The sequence below is a fragment of the Leuciscus leuciscus genome (genome assembly GCF_965113295.1).
Source record: "Leuciscus leuciscus genome assembly, chromosome: 6".
Lineage (NCBI taxonomy): Eukaryota > Metazoa > Chordata > Actinopteri > Cypriniformes > Leuciscidae > Leuciscus > Leuciscus leuciscus.
The window spans coordinates 44,528,218-44,543,744 of NC_138730.1; the positions used below are offsets into that span (position 1 = coordinate 44,528,218).

Here is a 15,527-nt window from a genome sequence, read left to right on the forward strand (position 1 = left end):
ATCCAAAAATCAATTACTTGCAATTCAAATATTTTAAAATACTTGTAATCAGACTAGTTCTTTTTTATTGATTACATGGTTATTCTACACCTTATTCTCACAATGGCATTAAATTATGAATTCATTATTCATGTTGTTGATAACAATAATGAAATATATTTTCTTTCTATATGTATTTGTATATCAATATTGTACAAGATTATCCTATTCAAATCAATGTGATAAACAAGTTGTCAAAAGTAATCTAAAAGCAGTCCGGTTTTATTACCTTAAATGTTTACGTAATGGATTAAGTTACTAACTGTAATATTTTTCATGTAATTTGGAATTAGTATCCGACTACAATTTGTAATTAATCTACACAGCACTGAATATATTTGTCTACAAAACTAAACTTTTAAACAAATGCCTGAATCATGAGAAACATTCGGATCAAATACTCAATATTATGGTAATACTGTTGAATTCCTATTTGAATTATGAAATGTGGAATTGCATAAGAGCATATCTTTAAAAGTATAAGTGTAGTTGTATGTTTTAGTGTGAAGTTTAACTTTAGGCGTGTACCAAAATATTTAAATGTGAAGTTTTGAGAATGGCGCATTAACCGATATTGATCAGCCGCTATCCTGAATATCGAGTTGTTGTTGTTTTTTGTGATGATAGTTACAGGCCTCACTGTAAAAATGCACAAAGTACGTGTCATTTCCCATCATGAATTCTCTGTCCATCTCTCTGTAGTGCACAGTGATCACGTGGAGTTTCTCTTCAACATGTCCACGGTGGCCAAGAGTGAGAAGATCCTGACGGCCGAGCTTCATCTGTTCAAGCTCAGACCTCAAGCGTCTCACGCCTTCAACAGACATCACTTCTGTCAGGTACGCTCCTATATTACACACTCCCGAGGAAATCAACAAAAGTAAGTTCTTCTGGTTAATCATGGAAGTGGTGTTTCTCTACAGGTCAGTGTCTATCAGGTTCTCGACAGCAGTAAAAAGAACGTCTCGCAAGGGAAGAAGCTGCTCTCGTCCAGACTGGTTCCCATCCATTCCAGCGGCTGGGAGGTCTTCACCATCACTCAAGCCGTAAGTAGCCTAGGCTATGAACGAAAATGAGCGATTTACACGCACAATTGTTTCAATCGGACGGAGGGATAGCGTCCGAGCAATATCGGTTAATGAGCCATTCTCAAAACTTCACATTTAAATATTTCGCCTAAAGTTAAACTTCACACTAAACATACAACTACACTTGAAGAGTTCAGATGCAAAAGCCTCTTAGTGACATCAGAAATGTTCTTCTAGAATGATCATTTTTATCAAGCTCGTATATTTGACATTTATATTTAATAGGTAATTTGCATTGCCATTTAAGTGAAATTACTTAACTTAAATATACAAGCTTGATCAAAATGATCATTCTAGAAGAACATTTCTGATGGCACTAAGAGGCTTTTGCATCTGAACTCTTCACTTATACTTTTAAAGATATGCTCGTATGCAATTCCACATTTCATAATTAAAATAGGAATTCAACAGTATTACCAAAATATTGAGTATTTGATCCGAAATTCAAACAATGAATACCATTTTGGCGCTTGTAAATGTGACGTGACAGATCCCTAGCGGCACGTGAACCGATCATCTCTACTAGCTAATAGTAAATAAACACAAATGAACAATGTTGAAAGATACCGCGGAAAGAGGTCAATAAAACAGCTGGAGAACAATTATATCACATCACATTTACCTCAGGAAAGCCATTTAATGACTATAATATAGGCAATAGCACGTTAGTTGGCTAGAAAAAAAGAGATATAGAGAGTATTTTGCTAAATATGTGTGTACTATATTACATATTTATTATATTTTTTACTTATAATTAAATAAAGTTGTTATTATAATAAAAAACGCATTATTTTTTTATATTTGAGTTATTTTTAACCTTAAGTAATACTAGCAGCTGATAGGGCTCTCTGTACGTTTACAGCATTCTTGAGAAAAATTAATGCCTATCATGTGTACCGAATATTTATCCAAATGAGTCAATATTAAATCAAATCACAAGATTTGAATTGAAATCGTGAAATTTGTGTCAAGCAATAATAAAAAAACGTAGCTTACCAGAAATTGTACCATATACACATTGTAACATGTTGTCACTAGACCTAATAAAATTCTGTTTAGTTACTAAAATGTTTTTGACAATCACAATACACTTATTGTGATGCAAGATTTTTTTTTTACACACATTTTTACAAGATAATTTGGAGACTATGACATATGAACTGTTGTGTCTTGCTGTTTATATTTATCACGCAGTAAAACTGCCCAAAACCAGTCGTCTGTGGATGACAATCCGAAACAAGGACTGGTGGGACGTTGTCCTGCTCCACTTCACAGACGCTGAGTCCGAGGAGAATTTAAGAATGACGGGACACTCATTTATATGAGACTTTATTCAACAGGAATAACAGCTCGTTCCGCGCGTCATACGTCATTACGCTATTTCCATTGCACATGCGCAGTGCTTTCAGTTTCGGTTTTCAATCCGATCAAGTGTTTTCATGTCGTCTCGATCGGATTAGAAAAGGAATAAACCGACCCTTTCAATCGGATCGATTAAGGTGTTTATATGAAGGCTTTTCAGTCCGATTGAGCCGTCAATCCCATTACTAACGGATTATAAGGGTTGCATGTAAACGTGATCTCAGGTTTTGTTTAAATTAAAAGGTAGCGTCCTATGCAGACCGGTAGCTGAATGTGTTTTAGAACAGGCCCAAAGAGTTGCTTGTGCAAATACATTGACTAACTACATTTCTGTTTATTCAATTCAATTCAATTCACATTTATTTGTATAGCGCTTTTCACAATACACATCATTTCAAAGCAACTTTACAGAAAATGCATGAGTCAACATTACAATTTAGACTGATATGTTATCAGAGGAAACTGTCTTTTTTAGAAATGTACATATGCAAAATCAGAGTTAGCTAAAAATGTGTTCATTTAAACAATGTAATGATTGTATCTGGAAGGTGCGCTCTTGGACATCAGATGAGGGCAGTAATCTGGGGGTCCTGGTCTCGGTGAGGACTCTGGCTGGTCTTCAGATGGACGTGAAAAGCGTGCGTTTCGCATCAGACCGTCTTCATCATCACAGCAAACAGCCCATGCTGGTCCTGTTCACCGACGACGGCAGGCGGGCGGCTTCTCTCGAGACTCCGAAAGGTTGGACATATGCATCTCTTTATTATCTCAACTGTCCTCTTAGACTGAGTACAGTCTCCTGCTTCTCATATACAGGATCTCTACCCAAAACAGCACTGGATAGACTCAAGTAAATACATTTCAAGACATAAACTAGCGCTTATTCAAACCAGGGAGTTTGGGGGTCTGTGGAAAAGTTTGGTGGGGAAAAAATGTAACATGTAAATTATTACAAAAAACAAGCAAAAAAAAATAATATATATATATAGTGATATAGTAAATAAAATATAGTATATTATTCATTATAAAATATTTAGTAAATAATAAAACAAACTTGATTAATTTATTAAAATAAAAATAGTTTAAATAAATAAATAATAAACAATACTTAAATAAAATAATACAGTACAGTACTACAGAGAGTATAAAAACATGTAGTAATGCAATAGAAACAGCGTTATTATACTTAACTAAAACTAAAACATTTTTCCATTACTTGAAATACAATAAACATTAGCTGAAATAAAATATAAAAAAACCTTTTATATATATATATATATATATATATATAGCCTATATTCTGTATATACATACATATTTACCTTTATAACATAGACTTTTTTTTTAAATGTCTATTTAAACATTTTATAGATATTTAAAAAAAAACTAATAAAAATGATAAAAATACCCAACAAAATTGCTGAAACTTTAATGAAACTTTAACTTTAATAAAATTAAAATGGAAAATAAAAAAATGTGTATCTCAATGATGCTAAAATAACACTGAATAGAAATGATTTTACACATTTATAATATAATTTTTTTAGGATGAATTGGGAACATACTTTTAATATAGTAATATGGAAAATATTGTATAAAAAATAAATGCATGATCAAATCTATTACTAGTTAAATATATATATATATATATATATATTTAAAAATCTTAAGGTAGTGGTTCCTCACAGTATGATCATATTTGGGGTCGGCGGCACCGTTCTAACTAAGTGGCAACCTTCGTGTCTCTCTCTTGAATCCAACACAGAAGTGACTTAAACTGCAATTCATCGACTGGCCACTAGAGACAGGCTCCAAAAGAGAGTCAATCCCATAGACCCCCATGTTAAAATGCCCAACTTTACAGCAGGAAAAAATATGTTTACAGCCTGGTATAAAAAGTGGTTTTGGTCTATATAGTTATTTTTGCCCTTCATGATGACTGTGAAGGGGGTGAATTTTTTTATAACTCATCCGTTTAAATTATATTAAGCCTTAAAGTTCTGCATAATTAAGGGCGTGGCCACTTGAGTGACAGGTGGATTTGCCGCTGATGTCACAACTTGCCGTTTGTCTGCTTTCTGTTAGCGTCATGTCACCTCAGCTAATCGCCTCTTTGCCCATTTTCGTTTATCCGGGAGTGATGCGCGGCCAAGATGGCGACGGCCGGCTCCGCCCACTTTTGCCTTCAAAACTGCTCTTCAGAAACCTACGGGTGACGTCACGGACACTACGTCCATATCTTTTTTCCATCTACGGTTCTAACCTGCACTCCTCTTTCTCTTCAGGTTCAGATGATTCTCCCGTTGGAGCAAGTCTCCCGTTTCCCAGCCTCCCTCTCCCCGCGGCGGCCCGTCGAAGCGCTCGATCCGCAGACTTTGACGACAGCGCAGAGAAGATGCCGTGTCAGCGTCTGCCTCTCTACGTGGACTTCGAGGAGATCGGCTGGTCGGGGTGGATCGTGTCTCCGCGCGGATACAACGCGTACCACTGCAAAGGCTCCTGTCCGTTTCCCCTGGGTCAGAACATGAGGCCGACCAACCACGCCACGGTCCAGTCCATCATCAACGCCCTCAAACTGACCAGAGGCATCGAGACGCCCTGCTGCGTCCCGGACAAACTCTTCAGCATCAACCTGCTGTACTTCGACGACGACGAGAACGTGGTGCTGAAGCAGTACGATGATATGGTGGCGGGAAGCTGCGGCTGTCACTGAGAAACATCGTTCTTCTTCTGTCAAAACTGTTGAGGAGTGTTTAAACTGGACTTGTGTGTCAGGGTGAAATTGTAAAAATATGTAAATAGACATGAAATTTTAATATATGGAGGAGATTGCGTCGGTCACTTGTAAAAGATGTAAATTTGTACATTGCATGTTGTGAACTATTATAAAGTCTAAATAAATTCTTACACAAAAATGATGGATGAGGGATTATTTTTATTCTTGTCATATATTTAAAATCGAAACACCTTTAAAAGGAAGATCAACAAAGCATAACATTTTGTTCTGCTTCGGCTGTCACTGAGAAACAAACCTGCCAATCACTGAGGTGTTGAGGATTCCCAGCAAGCAATTTTACGTTTAAAAGACGTCTAATAGCCGTCCAAACACAGCCTAGACGTCTAGGCTAAAACAAGGCAAAATTTGGGCTGTCAGTGAAAATGTACTAGACGTGTAAACCATCGCCCGAGAATAGACTAGTCATCAATTAGATAAAGAAATTAAATGAGTGAAGAAATGAAACCAAACACCTTGTAATCACGGTTTACTTTGCTTACATGATGGAATATCACACATTTCTCAAATTATTTAGGCAAAAACGACATGTAACCAAATTCAAGGTAATTTTGGCTAGACGTGTTACTCATAGCCGGACTATATCTGGTCTATAGTTAACCTAGACGGTGAACTATTGGATATTGCTTGCTGGGTTGCCAGCAGTGTTTATGCTGTGAATCTGGACTGGACTTTTGTGCAAGGATAAAATTGTAAAATATGTAAATAGACATGAATTTTTTATTAATGGAGGAGTTTGAGTTGGTCACTTGTAAAATATGTAAATTTGTATATTGCATGTTGTGAAAGTTTAATATAAATGTACAAAAATGATGGTTTTATTTCTGTTGTTCGTGCCGTATATTGCAAATACAAACAGCTTTAAAAGGAAGATCAACAAAGCATGACATTTTTCTGATGTAACGTGCAGTAACTTTGCTCTGTTATATACGGCATCTGATCTGATCTGTCCATGTGTCTTCCCATGGGATCATATAGGAAAAGGGCCAACAAAAGCAACAGGTGACAGGTAGAGTATGAGCGGATCGCCTCCTATAGAGTGAAAGTAAAAGAGAGAGAGAGAGAGAGAGAGAGAGAGAAAACAAGGGGTAAGAAGTAAAACAGCTGCAGGGCTTCCACAGGATCAACTGATACCGTTCAGCTTCTGTGCCAACCAATTAAACTCACAATGGTCAACTAGTGCACCAATGCTTGCATATTTAATGCCATAATTGAGATGCATATTAACACAATACACCAGGCCTGCTTTTCACGAGATCTCTAGTCAAAACTTTATCAGGGACATTACTGAAACCAGGATGAAAGAGGTGAATCTGATGCCTGGGTCACATTTAACTCCTAAAAAATATTTAAAAAAATACAAAATATAAACTTAGCATAGAATATATTGCTTAACTGTCACACACACACACACACACACTAACCCCGACCCCTAAACCTACCCATCACACACACACACACACACACACACACACACACACACACACACACACTAACCACGACCCATAAACCTACCCATCACACACACACACACACTAACCACGACCCAAAAATCTACCCATCACACAAAACTTTCTGCATTTTTACATTTTCAAAAAACCTTTAATTACTTTATTTTTATACCAGATTTACAAATGAGGACGTCCCTACAGGAAGGTTTTTTGGAGATTTTGGTCACTTCTGGGTACAAATTTGTCCCCAAAATATAGTTAAGTACACACACACACACACACACACACACACAGGCAGTATGTTATTTTAAATTGTAATAGGCCTACTATTTCACAATATTACTGTTTTTACTCTATTTTTGCTCAAATAAATGCAACATTTATACCAGCAAAATAATTTTTTTTATGGTTTAAATAGAGTTTTTTTTTGTTTTGTTTTTTTAACAGGTCCTTGTCAGGTTAGCAGTTTTTGCTCTGTGTGAATCAGTAATCTGACGCTGTTAACCCGCTCTCTGTTTGACCGACAGCACGCATTCACGTCAGAGAGAGAGACCGCCATTCATGGCAGCTAAATGATGAAATACTGCCATTATAAAAGAACTGAAGGCCGACACCTGATCTGCCGTGTCTCACCGAGGCCTTTTGTGCCAGTATTTCATATCTGAAATATCTGCTGGCATACGCTTGCAGACCACAGGGAGTTTGCCATGGCACTGCGAGGATGGGGAACAAACAGACCATCTTCACATCCCAGCAACTGGACGCATATCAGGTCAGGCCATCTCAGATCGTTATTGTGGATATTGCACAACCGTTCAAAACTTTGGGGTCGGTAAGAATCTTCAATGCTTTTGACAAAAGTCTCTTATTTTCACAATGGGCTGCATTTATTTGATCAAAATGATACACTTTAAAACGACTATGTGAATGTATTGTAAAATGTCATTTATTCCTGTGATCAAAGCTGAATTTTCAGCATCATTACTCCAGTCTTCAGTGTCACATGATCCTTCACAAATCATTCTAATATGATGATTTGATGCTCAAGATCAACATTTATTATTATTATCAATGTTGAAAACAGCTGTGCTGCTTCATATTTTTGTTGAATCTGTGGTAAAAAAAAATTATAAATTGAATTCTTTGATGAACAGAAAGTTCAAAAGAACAGCATTTATTTGAGATACAATATTTTGCAACATTAATAAATGTCTTTACATTGTCAAAATGTCAAAAACATCAGTTTGCAACATAAAAGCATTATTTTTTAATATCTTACTAACCCCAAACCTTTGAACTGTGTATATCTCATTCTCACCTGCATCTTAAAAATGCAAATACATTTGAAAACTGTAAAAATTTGTGCACTTTTGTGAAATAGTCTAAATAGCAAGGTTTAAAGTTAAAATGGTCAAGATAAGAGTGATATTCAAGAGTTATGGTTATCAGCTATATTCATGAATATGTATGAATGCTTTGCACCTCATTATCATTTTCCTCAACCAATAAAAAAATGAGCATGAATAATGCTGTTTATAAATCATTGCATGTTTTTGCTTCATTTTGAAGGACTGCACTTATTTCACCAGAAAAGAAATTCTGAGGTGAGATACGCAGTTTTCATAAAAAGATACATGTGTGTTTAATGTGTCTGAACTGAAAAAGCCTCTAAGCTGCACTATAAAAAAATGCTGGGTTGTTTTAACCCAATTTGGGGTCAAATATGGACAAACCCAAACGCTGGGTTAAAAATGTAATCCAACGGCTGAGTTAGTCCATATTTGACCCAAAGTTGAAACAATCCAGCATTTTTTAGTCACTAAATCGCCGGCGCCCATGCATAAACAGTATGAATATGTCATATAGGTCTACTTCTATATATTGTCTTCATGCATGTTGTCTTTCCCACAGACTGTTTCACCGATACCGTGATTTGGCTCCCCAGCTCGTGCCGCTGGACTACACCACGGGACCGGACGTGCGACTGCCGTACGAGCTCATTGGCAGCATGCCGGAGCTGAAGGTACAGCGCATCTCATCTGTGTTCCTCATCTATTATGAAACTCCTACTAATTGATCGCAGTCTTGGTGAGGTTAAGCGTTATCAGATCCTCGCAACTCAAGAGAACCGACAGCTCAGTTTAATTTGTGAAGTATTAGTGAAGAGGAAACAATCCTGCAGCGTTTGGTTGAGAGACACAGAAACAGACCTTATGCAATATATATGATACACTCTTTTAACTGTCTAGAGTCCCAGTGAAATACCACTAGTAAAGTATTAATCATAATTAAGTTTTGTTTTAAGTAAATAGAAAAAAAAAAGTAAGCACCATCTCTGGGATGCAAGCAAAATGTAAATAGGCCCTCCCAGCCAACATTTCCATGTGAGCCCCATATGGGTTTTTGATGGCCTGTCACTGAAAGAAATGTGTCCATGGCCCCATGTATATTTGCCCATAGGGACACATAACGGGTCCATAGTGGACTCTTAAGTGGTGCTAATAATGGGGCCGAGGTGGGCTGCACACAAAAACCTTATGGGGCTCACATTTGTGATCACACTGGATCACAGTGGGTGAAAATTAGGCCCCATTTATTCATTTCTTTAAAGATTCCAGTGGGTCAAATAATTTGCTACTATGCAAAATTCACTTTCAAACCACCCCAAATCTGTTAAAATGCCATATATGAAGACTTCAGATGCAAAAGTGCCATCTGAAATTTTCTTCTAGAATGATCATTTTTATCAAGCTTGTATGTTTATGTTCAGTTATTTCACTTTAATGGCAATGAAAATGACCCATTAACTTAAACATACGAGCTTGAAAAAAATGCTAATTTAGAAGAAAATTTCAGATGGCACTAAGAGGCTTTTGCATCTGAAGTCTTTATATGAATTTTCAAATTGAATTATATAATATTTCAGCTGTAAAGAAAAAGACTTCAACTCGGAATGTGTAAATCGTGTGGGTTTTTTTTCCAATATTGAACTTTAAGATAAAAACTCTTGAAAGCATCAGGATAAAAATGAGTGATGTTCGGCTCTTGAGCGAATCGTTCTTTTGAACCCGATTAATATGAAGTAACCGGTCGAGCTGATTCATTAATCGAACTGAATCGAACTTTAGTTCCGGGTTGATTATGCAAGACGCACAAGTCCGAAAGAACCGGTTCGCGGAAATGAATCGGACTTGACATCAGTAGTTCAGATCATCGGCTTTCGAGAGCTCCATGATATCAAATTAGTGTGTTTCAGAATCTTTCAAAATTACCCAATTATATAAAAGCGACAGTAAAACTTGGTTAATATAAAGTCAAATATACATATCTTCTTACCTTGAGAGAATTTATATCCCTTGATAGTGTTCAACTGTGTGTGTGTGTGTGTGTGTGTGTGTGTGTGTGTGTATCCCTGTCTCGTGGTCCTTTGCTGTATTTATGCACTTTTTGAAGTGTATTTTCTGTTCACTTTGTTGCAATGTTTCCCCTTTCTTATTTGTTTCTGTAGAGACCTGTCTGTTTCCTTAGTGATTAATCAGTCCACTCGTTTCCCTCTTGTTATCCTGTGTTATTTATACCCCGTGTTTCAGTCTTAGTATGTAAAACTGTTATGTTCCTTCTTTTTTGTTCCATTTTCCTGCTTATGGTTCTGATTTAGGCCTCAGTTTGGATTAACTTTGCTTTTAGTTTTTAATAAACTTTGCTGCAAGTGAGTTCTCGCCTCTCTTCTTCCTTGCTCAAATGTAGCAGAACACATATTTCAAAATAAAAGTGCATAAATACAACAAAGGACCACGAGACGGGAATTGTGACAAGGGCGGGATTTGCAGGAAGGCACACGCCAATCATGTGGCTCGTGGCGGGGAAGGTGATGAAAGTGCTTACCCTTTGAGCATGCATTTTGTAGATACATATATAAATAAAAAGAGTAAAGGATCATGGATTATAATTATATATTCAATTATTATATAATCATATAAACTAGGGATGCACGATATATCGGCCACCATATCGGTTTCGGCCGATTATCGGCTTGATAAGAAAATTTGGCCGATATATTAAAGCCGATAAATAATGGATTATTTCCTTCAGCTGAGACACTTCAGATGTGCACTGTTCAACATTGAATTGATTGAGATATGATTGGAATCACTTCAAATAAGTGCAACATGTGCTGTCATATCGGCTACATAATATTATAATGAGAACATTATAATTGTTTGCTTTTAATGGTGAGACTTTTGTTTTTGTAATCAGGCTCTCAAAAATTATATACAAATTTGGATTTCGATTTATCGGCCAATATATCAGTTATCGGCTTTCAAATAAAGAATTATCGGGATCGGCCAAAATGTTCATATCGATGCATATAAAACAAATGGAATAGCCCACTTGAAATGTAATCATTTAAATATAATAAAGCCCAAATGTGGCTCATATAAGACCCTCAAATAAACAATAATGGGCAATATAACTGGGGCCCACATTGAGCCCAGATGACGTCCATCTAACCCAGTTAAAACCCATGTGGGGCTCACATGGACATATTTGGCTGGGTAGTTATGAACTGCTACACATTTAAGAATAAAATGTCATCTTTTATTTAGGATAACCCATTCAGGCAGAGGATCGCTGAGGTCTTCTCAGAGGATGGAGAAGGAAACATGACTTTGGACGACTTTCTGGACATGTTTTCAGTGCTCAGTGAAATGGCCCCGCGGGACCTGAAGGCGTATTACGCTTTTAGGATATACGGTCAGTCTTAAGGTGCGGTCACGAAATCTCGGGGGCAAAAAAAGGGATCTACTTGTTAACAGCGTAGCATGTAAAGCACAGGTGACAAGCCTATTTTTTTACAGTCTATGGTCACAAGTCACTTTCAAATGAACCAAGCAGTTTTGTGATGGACAGCGAGGCAAATTAACATGACCAACTTGAACATGAGCAAAATTTGTGTGTGGAAATGTTTCGCTCTCACACAAAATTTCTATCGAAACTACTGGATATCGGCCGCGAAACTTTTAATATTTTCTGCACCCGCTGAGCTGGTAAAGTCACTCCAGTCCAGATCCTATAACTACTCATTCAACCATTGATTATAACTATCATAGAATGATGGATGTAACTGAATAATAATCACTCGATTTTCTGACTGATGTTCTGTTTGAAAGAACCAGTGTTTAGTATTATTTATATGCTATTATATATATTACATTTTTTTTTCATATATTTTTTTTTTCAGTTTATATTTGTTTGTTTTTTACTATTTTTGTAAACATTACTATTTAGGTTTAATTTATTTTTATTTCATTTATATTTAGTATTGAGCTATTTTAGTGTTTTAGTTTTTATTCCAGTTATTGATTTTCATGTTTCAACCTTAGCTAAACAACAATTAGAAATGTTGCCGTGGCAACTAAATGAAATAAGATTAAGTAGGCCTATTTAAAGGGGCTATATGTAGAATTCAGAAACTCTTGTTATTAGCGACACCGGTGGCCATTAAGTGAACTGCAGCCAGTAACTAATTGCTCATGCTCGCGAGCACAGGTAACGTACAAGAGACTGAACGTGATTCAATACCCCGAATTAGTTGGGAAGTGTCTCGTTTAAAAAAGAAATGCTTTAAAAGCTGTTCACACATTGGCAATAAAAAGCGATTAATACATGAGAATTATTAAATAGAACCTTTAATCTAACATGTTTTATTTTATTTGTGATTTTTCAATGAGCAAAAACTTTTTTAATAATAATCCTCAAAGGACATGGTGGGTAGAGGCCTATAAGTCAGTGTATATGAGATCATTCGATACTATGACCTGATCTCAATCTTCTGTTCCTATTCATGTAGAGATGAACCCGCAGAACCTTAACTGACACAAGAATATCAATAATTCAGACGTTCATTAAAGTGGGAACTGCTTATGGAAAGCTCTGTTCATATCTGTGTTCGGCGGCTGTCTAATTAAAAGATCTCAGAGAACCTGATCTGCTGCTGTCATCAGAAAAGACTCTGTTCTCATGCAACATTAACACGGGGTAAATGACAACGCTCTCAAACAATGGAGATCAATGATGGGAACAAGAGAGTATGTTGAAATTATTCAGACTGAACACACAGAAGGATTAATTGTTAAGAATGTTCAATGCATGAAGTTTACAAACGGGTTTACTGTGGCATACTATGGGTGTCTTGTATGAATAAACTGTAAAGAAAATTACGTTAAAAAAAATTTACGTAAAATTTACGATAAAAAAAAACTGGAAGCTGTGGTTGCCAGATATTTACCGTAAAAATACGGTAGCAACATTTTAGGCTTTACAGACATAATTTCAATTTACAGTAAAAAAAAAAAAATCTTATAATGTTAATTTACTGATCTACTGAAGAATTAATATCTGTTTTATACCATTGTAATACACTGACAACCACCAATCACAGAGGTGATGAAAGTCACATGATGAATCAAAGCTCATCGCAAGCAGATTTTCCATAAGAAATGTAATATTAATACATAGAAGCTGCACAGTGTGATTCACACAAACATTAAACACCATCATGGTAACACACATGGAATTTTAAAAATGCAATAAACATTAATTTAACAACATTAAATGTAACATAAAACCCTGATGTACATAACTGATTAGAAAAAACTACGAAAAACTATGAAGAAACAGTTATTTCAACAAAAATACATCAAATGTGAAGTGTCACGCAGAGATTTGTGGGAATGTCAATTTAATGTTTCTAATATTTTACTGTAAAATTTCATTAAATGTACAGTAAGATCTATCACAGTTATTCACAGTATAGTACGGAAACTTTCTGTTAGCCTATTAACAGTTTTTCACTGTTGCATTTTTACAGTCTTTTACAGTTAAAATCACGAGTAATATTTTACAGTGTAAATATGAAATAAATAAAACGATATATTCTAAGTGCTCTAGTTATTCCAAAAAATGAAACGCATTAAGACAAATAAATACACATTTAAAATGGGTTCATTTATATATAAAAAGTTAACGGTAACAATCTGGACATTGATTTCTTTTGATTTTTGCATTATTAAATGTCTTAACAACTATTATTATTATGAAAAACAGCTTCTAAAAGTATTTCTTTAAGCCAGAATTTTCTTTTTCTGCATAAAAATTAAGCAATTGACATAACGTTTTTTAAAAGCATTTTAAAAGTTGCATTAAAAGGTTTTATTAATGTATTTTATTTGTTACTTAAACGACATGTTAAACACAAATTAAGTGCTTTTCATGATAAATAATGTTCATTTTTATTTGCCCATTTTAATAGTGATTTATTTACTTGCAGAACTCGCCCTCGTCTCGTTTTCTCCCTCTAGATTTCAACAACGATGACTTCATCTGTAAGTCCGACCTGGAGAAAACCTTAAACAGACTGACCCGCAACGAGCTGACCGAGGATGAGGTGAGGATGGTGTGTGAGAAGGTGATCGATGAAGCTGATCTGGACAACGATGGGCGATTATCTCTGGAGGATTTCCAGCACATGATCGTGAGAGCGCCGGATTTCCTCAGGTAACAGTTGCACACACACTTTTTCTGTTCAGTTTATTTAGATATTTCGTTGAATGGTTTTCAAATTAAATATTTTCTATTTTAAAGGATTATATTGGTTTAAACGTAGGCAGCATCTGTGGTTTGAATATGTTGACTTGTCCCCAGTGGCAGTCTATGTAACTCAGCATTTCTAAGCATAATATTCATAACAAATAAACATGACTTGTTAGCATGAAACTGCTGTGATACTATTACTTAAAGTCAATCATATAATCCCTTAAAACTCATCTTTGATCTCCAAAATGACATATTTAAACATTTTTTCATTGAAAAATATTCCTCATGCCTTAAAATATCTTGAATGTAACTCGACACCCTTGCCTCATTTAGTATACGCGGTTCTATGAATATGCAAATGAGCCCCGCCTCCACTCACTCAGCTCAGAGATCCACTGGTTGACGATCACACGTTGATCTGATTGGTTACGAGGTAGTTTGTGACGTCAGAAACACCAGCGATTTCAAAGCGTGTCTTTGGTTCACTGCAGTTTTAAGGAGAAAATACTCAACAATGCTGTCGACTTATGAATTTACACATGATTGTGTCTTGAAGCACATTAAAAACACCACATAGACATATAAACAACATTAAAAGCTGGATTTTCTTTAACCAATTATGTCTTTAATCTCATGTAATGACCAGATAAACTCTGGTAACTTTCACATGACCTATACTTTCTCATTAAAGCGCAATATTTGTCCAATTTCATTTGTCAAGGACAATAAAAAACTTTTATTATGACATACAGTTATGACCAAAATTCGTCCCCCTTTATTCAAATATTATAAAAAAATGTGTTAAAGATTTGCTTAGTTATGCTTGGATTGTTTTATTTGTGATGATGCAATGAAACATAAATTTGGCCAGGCTGTTATACAAAGACATGCAGTATTGTGTGTATACAGATGCTTTTGATTAGAGCTTGCATGTTAATCAGATCTTAATCTTCTGGCTTCCAGCACCTTCCACATCAGGATATGAAGATCAGCTGACCAACAGGACATTTTTACTTTCATAAGACGATGTAAGAACTTTCTCTGCAGATTCAGAAGTCAGGAACAGATGGTGTCGCGCACGGTAAAGCTTAAAATAAAGTAGACACCTGTACTACTAACATAAGAAGAATATTAATGTTCAAAAAATAAAACACAAGAATTCTTATCTTGAACATTAAGACAAGCCAATAATGTGCC

General features: G+C 35.7%; 2 protein-coding genes across 2 annotated transcripts in view; both read left to right on the forward strand.

Annotated features, from left to right (window-relative positions):
• admp (anti-dorsalizing morphogenic protein) overlaps positions 1–5,398 on the forward strand; it is a 6,389-nt gene extending 991 nt beyond the window's left edge. The window contains exons 2-5 of the mRNA XM_082173155.1: positions 742–878; positions 963–1,085; positions 3,038–3,230; positions 4,775–5,398. Of these exons, the coding sequence (XP_082029281.1) occupies positions 742–878; positions 963–1,085; positions 3,038–3,230; positions 4,775–5,202 (881 nt within the window). The 3' untranslated portion in view covers positions 5,203–5,398. The remainder of the gene's footprint in view (positions 1–741; positions 879–962; positions 1,086–3,037; positions 3,231–4,774) is intronic.
• A 2,042-nt stretch (positions 5,399–7,440) lies between these two features.
• Positions 7,441–14,340, forward strand: cib3 (calcium and integrin binding family member 3). The gene is made up of 5 exons (XM_082173298.1): positions 7,441–7,506; positions 8,304–8,338; positions 8,646–8,757; positions 11,342–11,489; positions 14,096–14,340. The coding sequence occupies exons 1-5, from the start codon at positions 7,456–7,458 to the stop codon at positions 14,293–14,295; spliced, it is 546 nt and encodes a 181-aa protein (XP_082029424.1). The 5' UTR covers positions 7,441–7,455; the 3' UTR covers positions 14,296–14,340.
• The last annotated feature ends 1,187 nt before the right edge of the window (positions 14,341–15,527 follow it).

Bases quoted from the DNA above. Each gene is read 5' to 3' on its own strand.
- cib3 (XM_082173298.1), top strand. From the start codon at position 7,456: ATGGGGAACAAACAGACCATCTTCACATCCCAGCAACTGGACGCATAT. The intron at 7,507-8,303 runs GTCAGGCCATCT...TTCATTTTGAAG, and splicing joins AGCAACTGGACGCATATCAG to GACTGCACTTATTTCACCAG. The intron at 8,339-8,645 runs GTGAGATACGCA...TCTTTCCCACAG, and splicing joins ACCAGAAAAGAAATTCTGAG to ACTGTTTCACCGATACCGTG.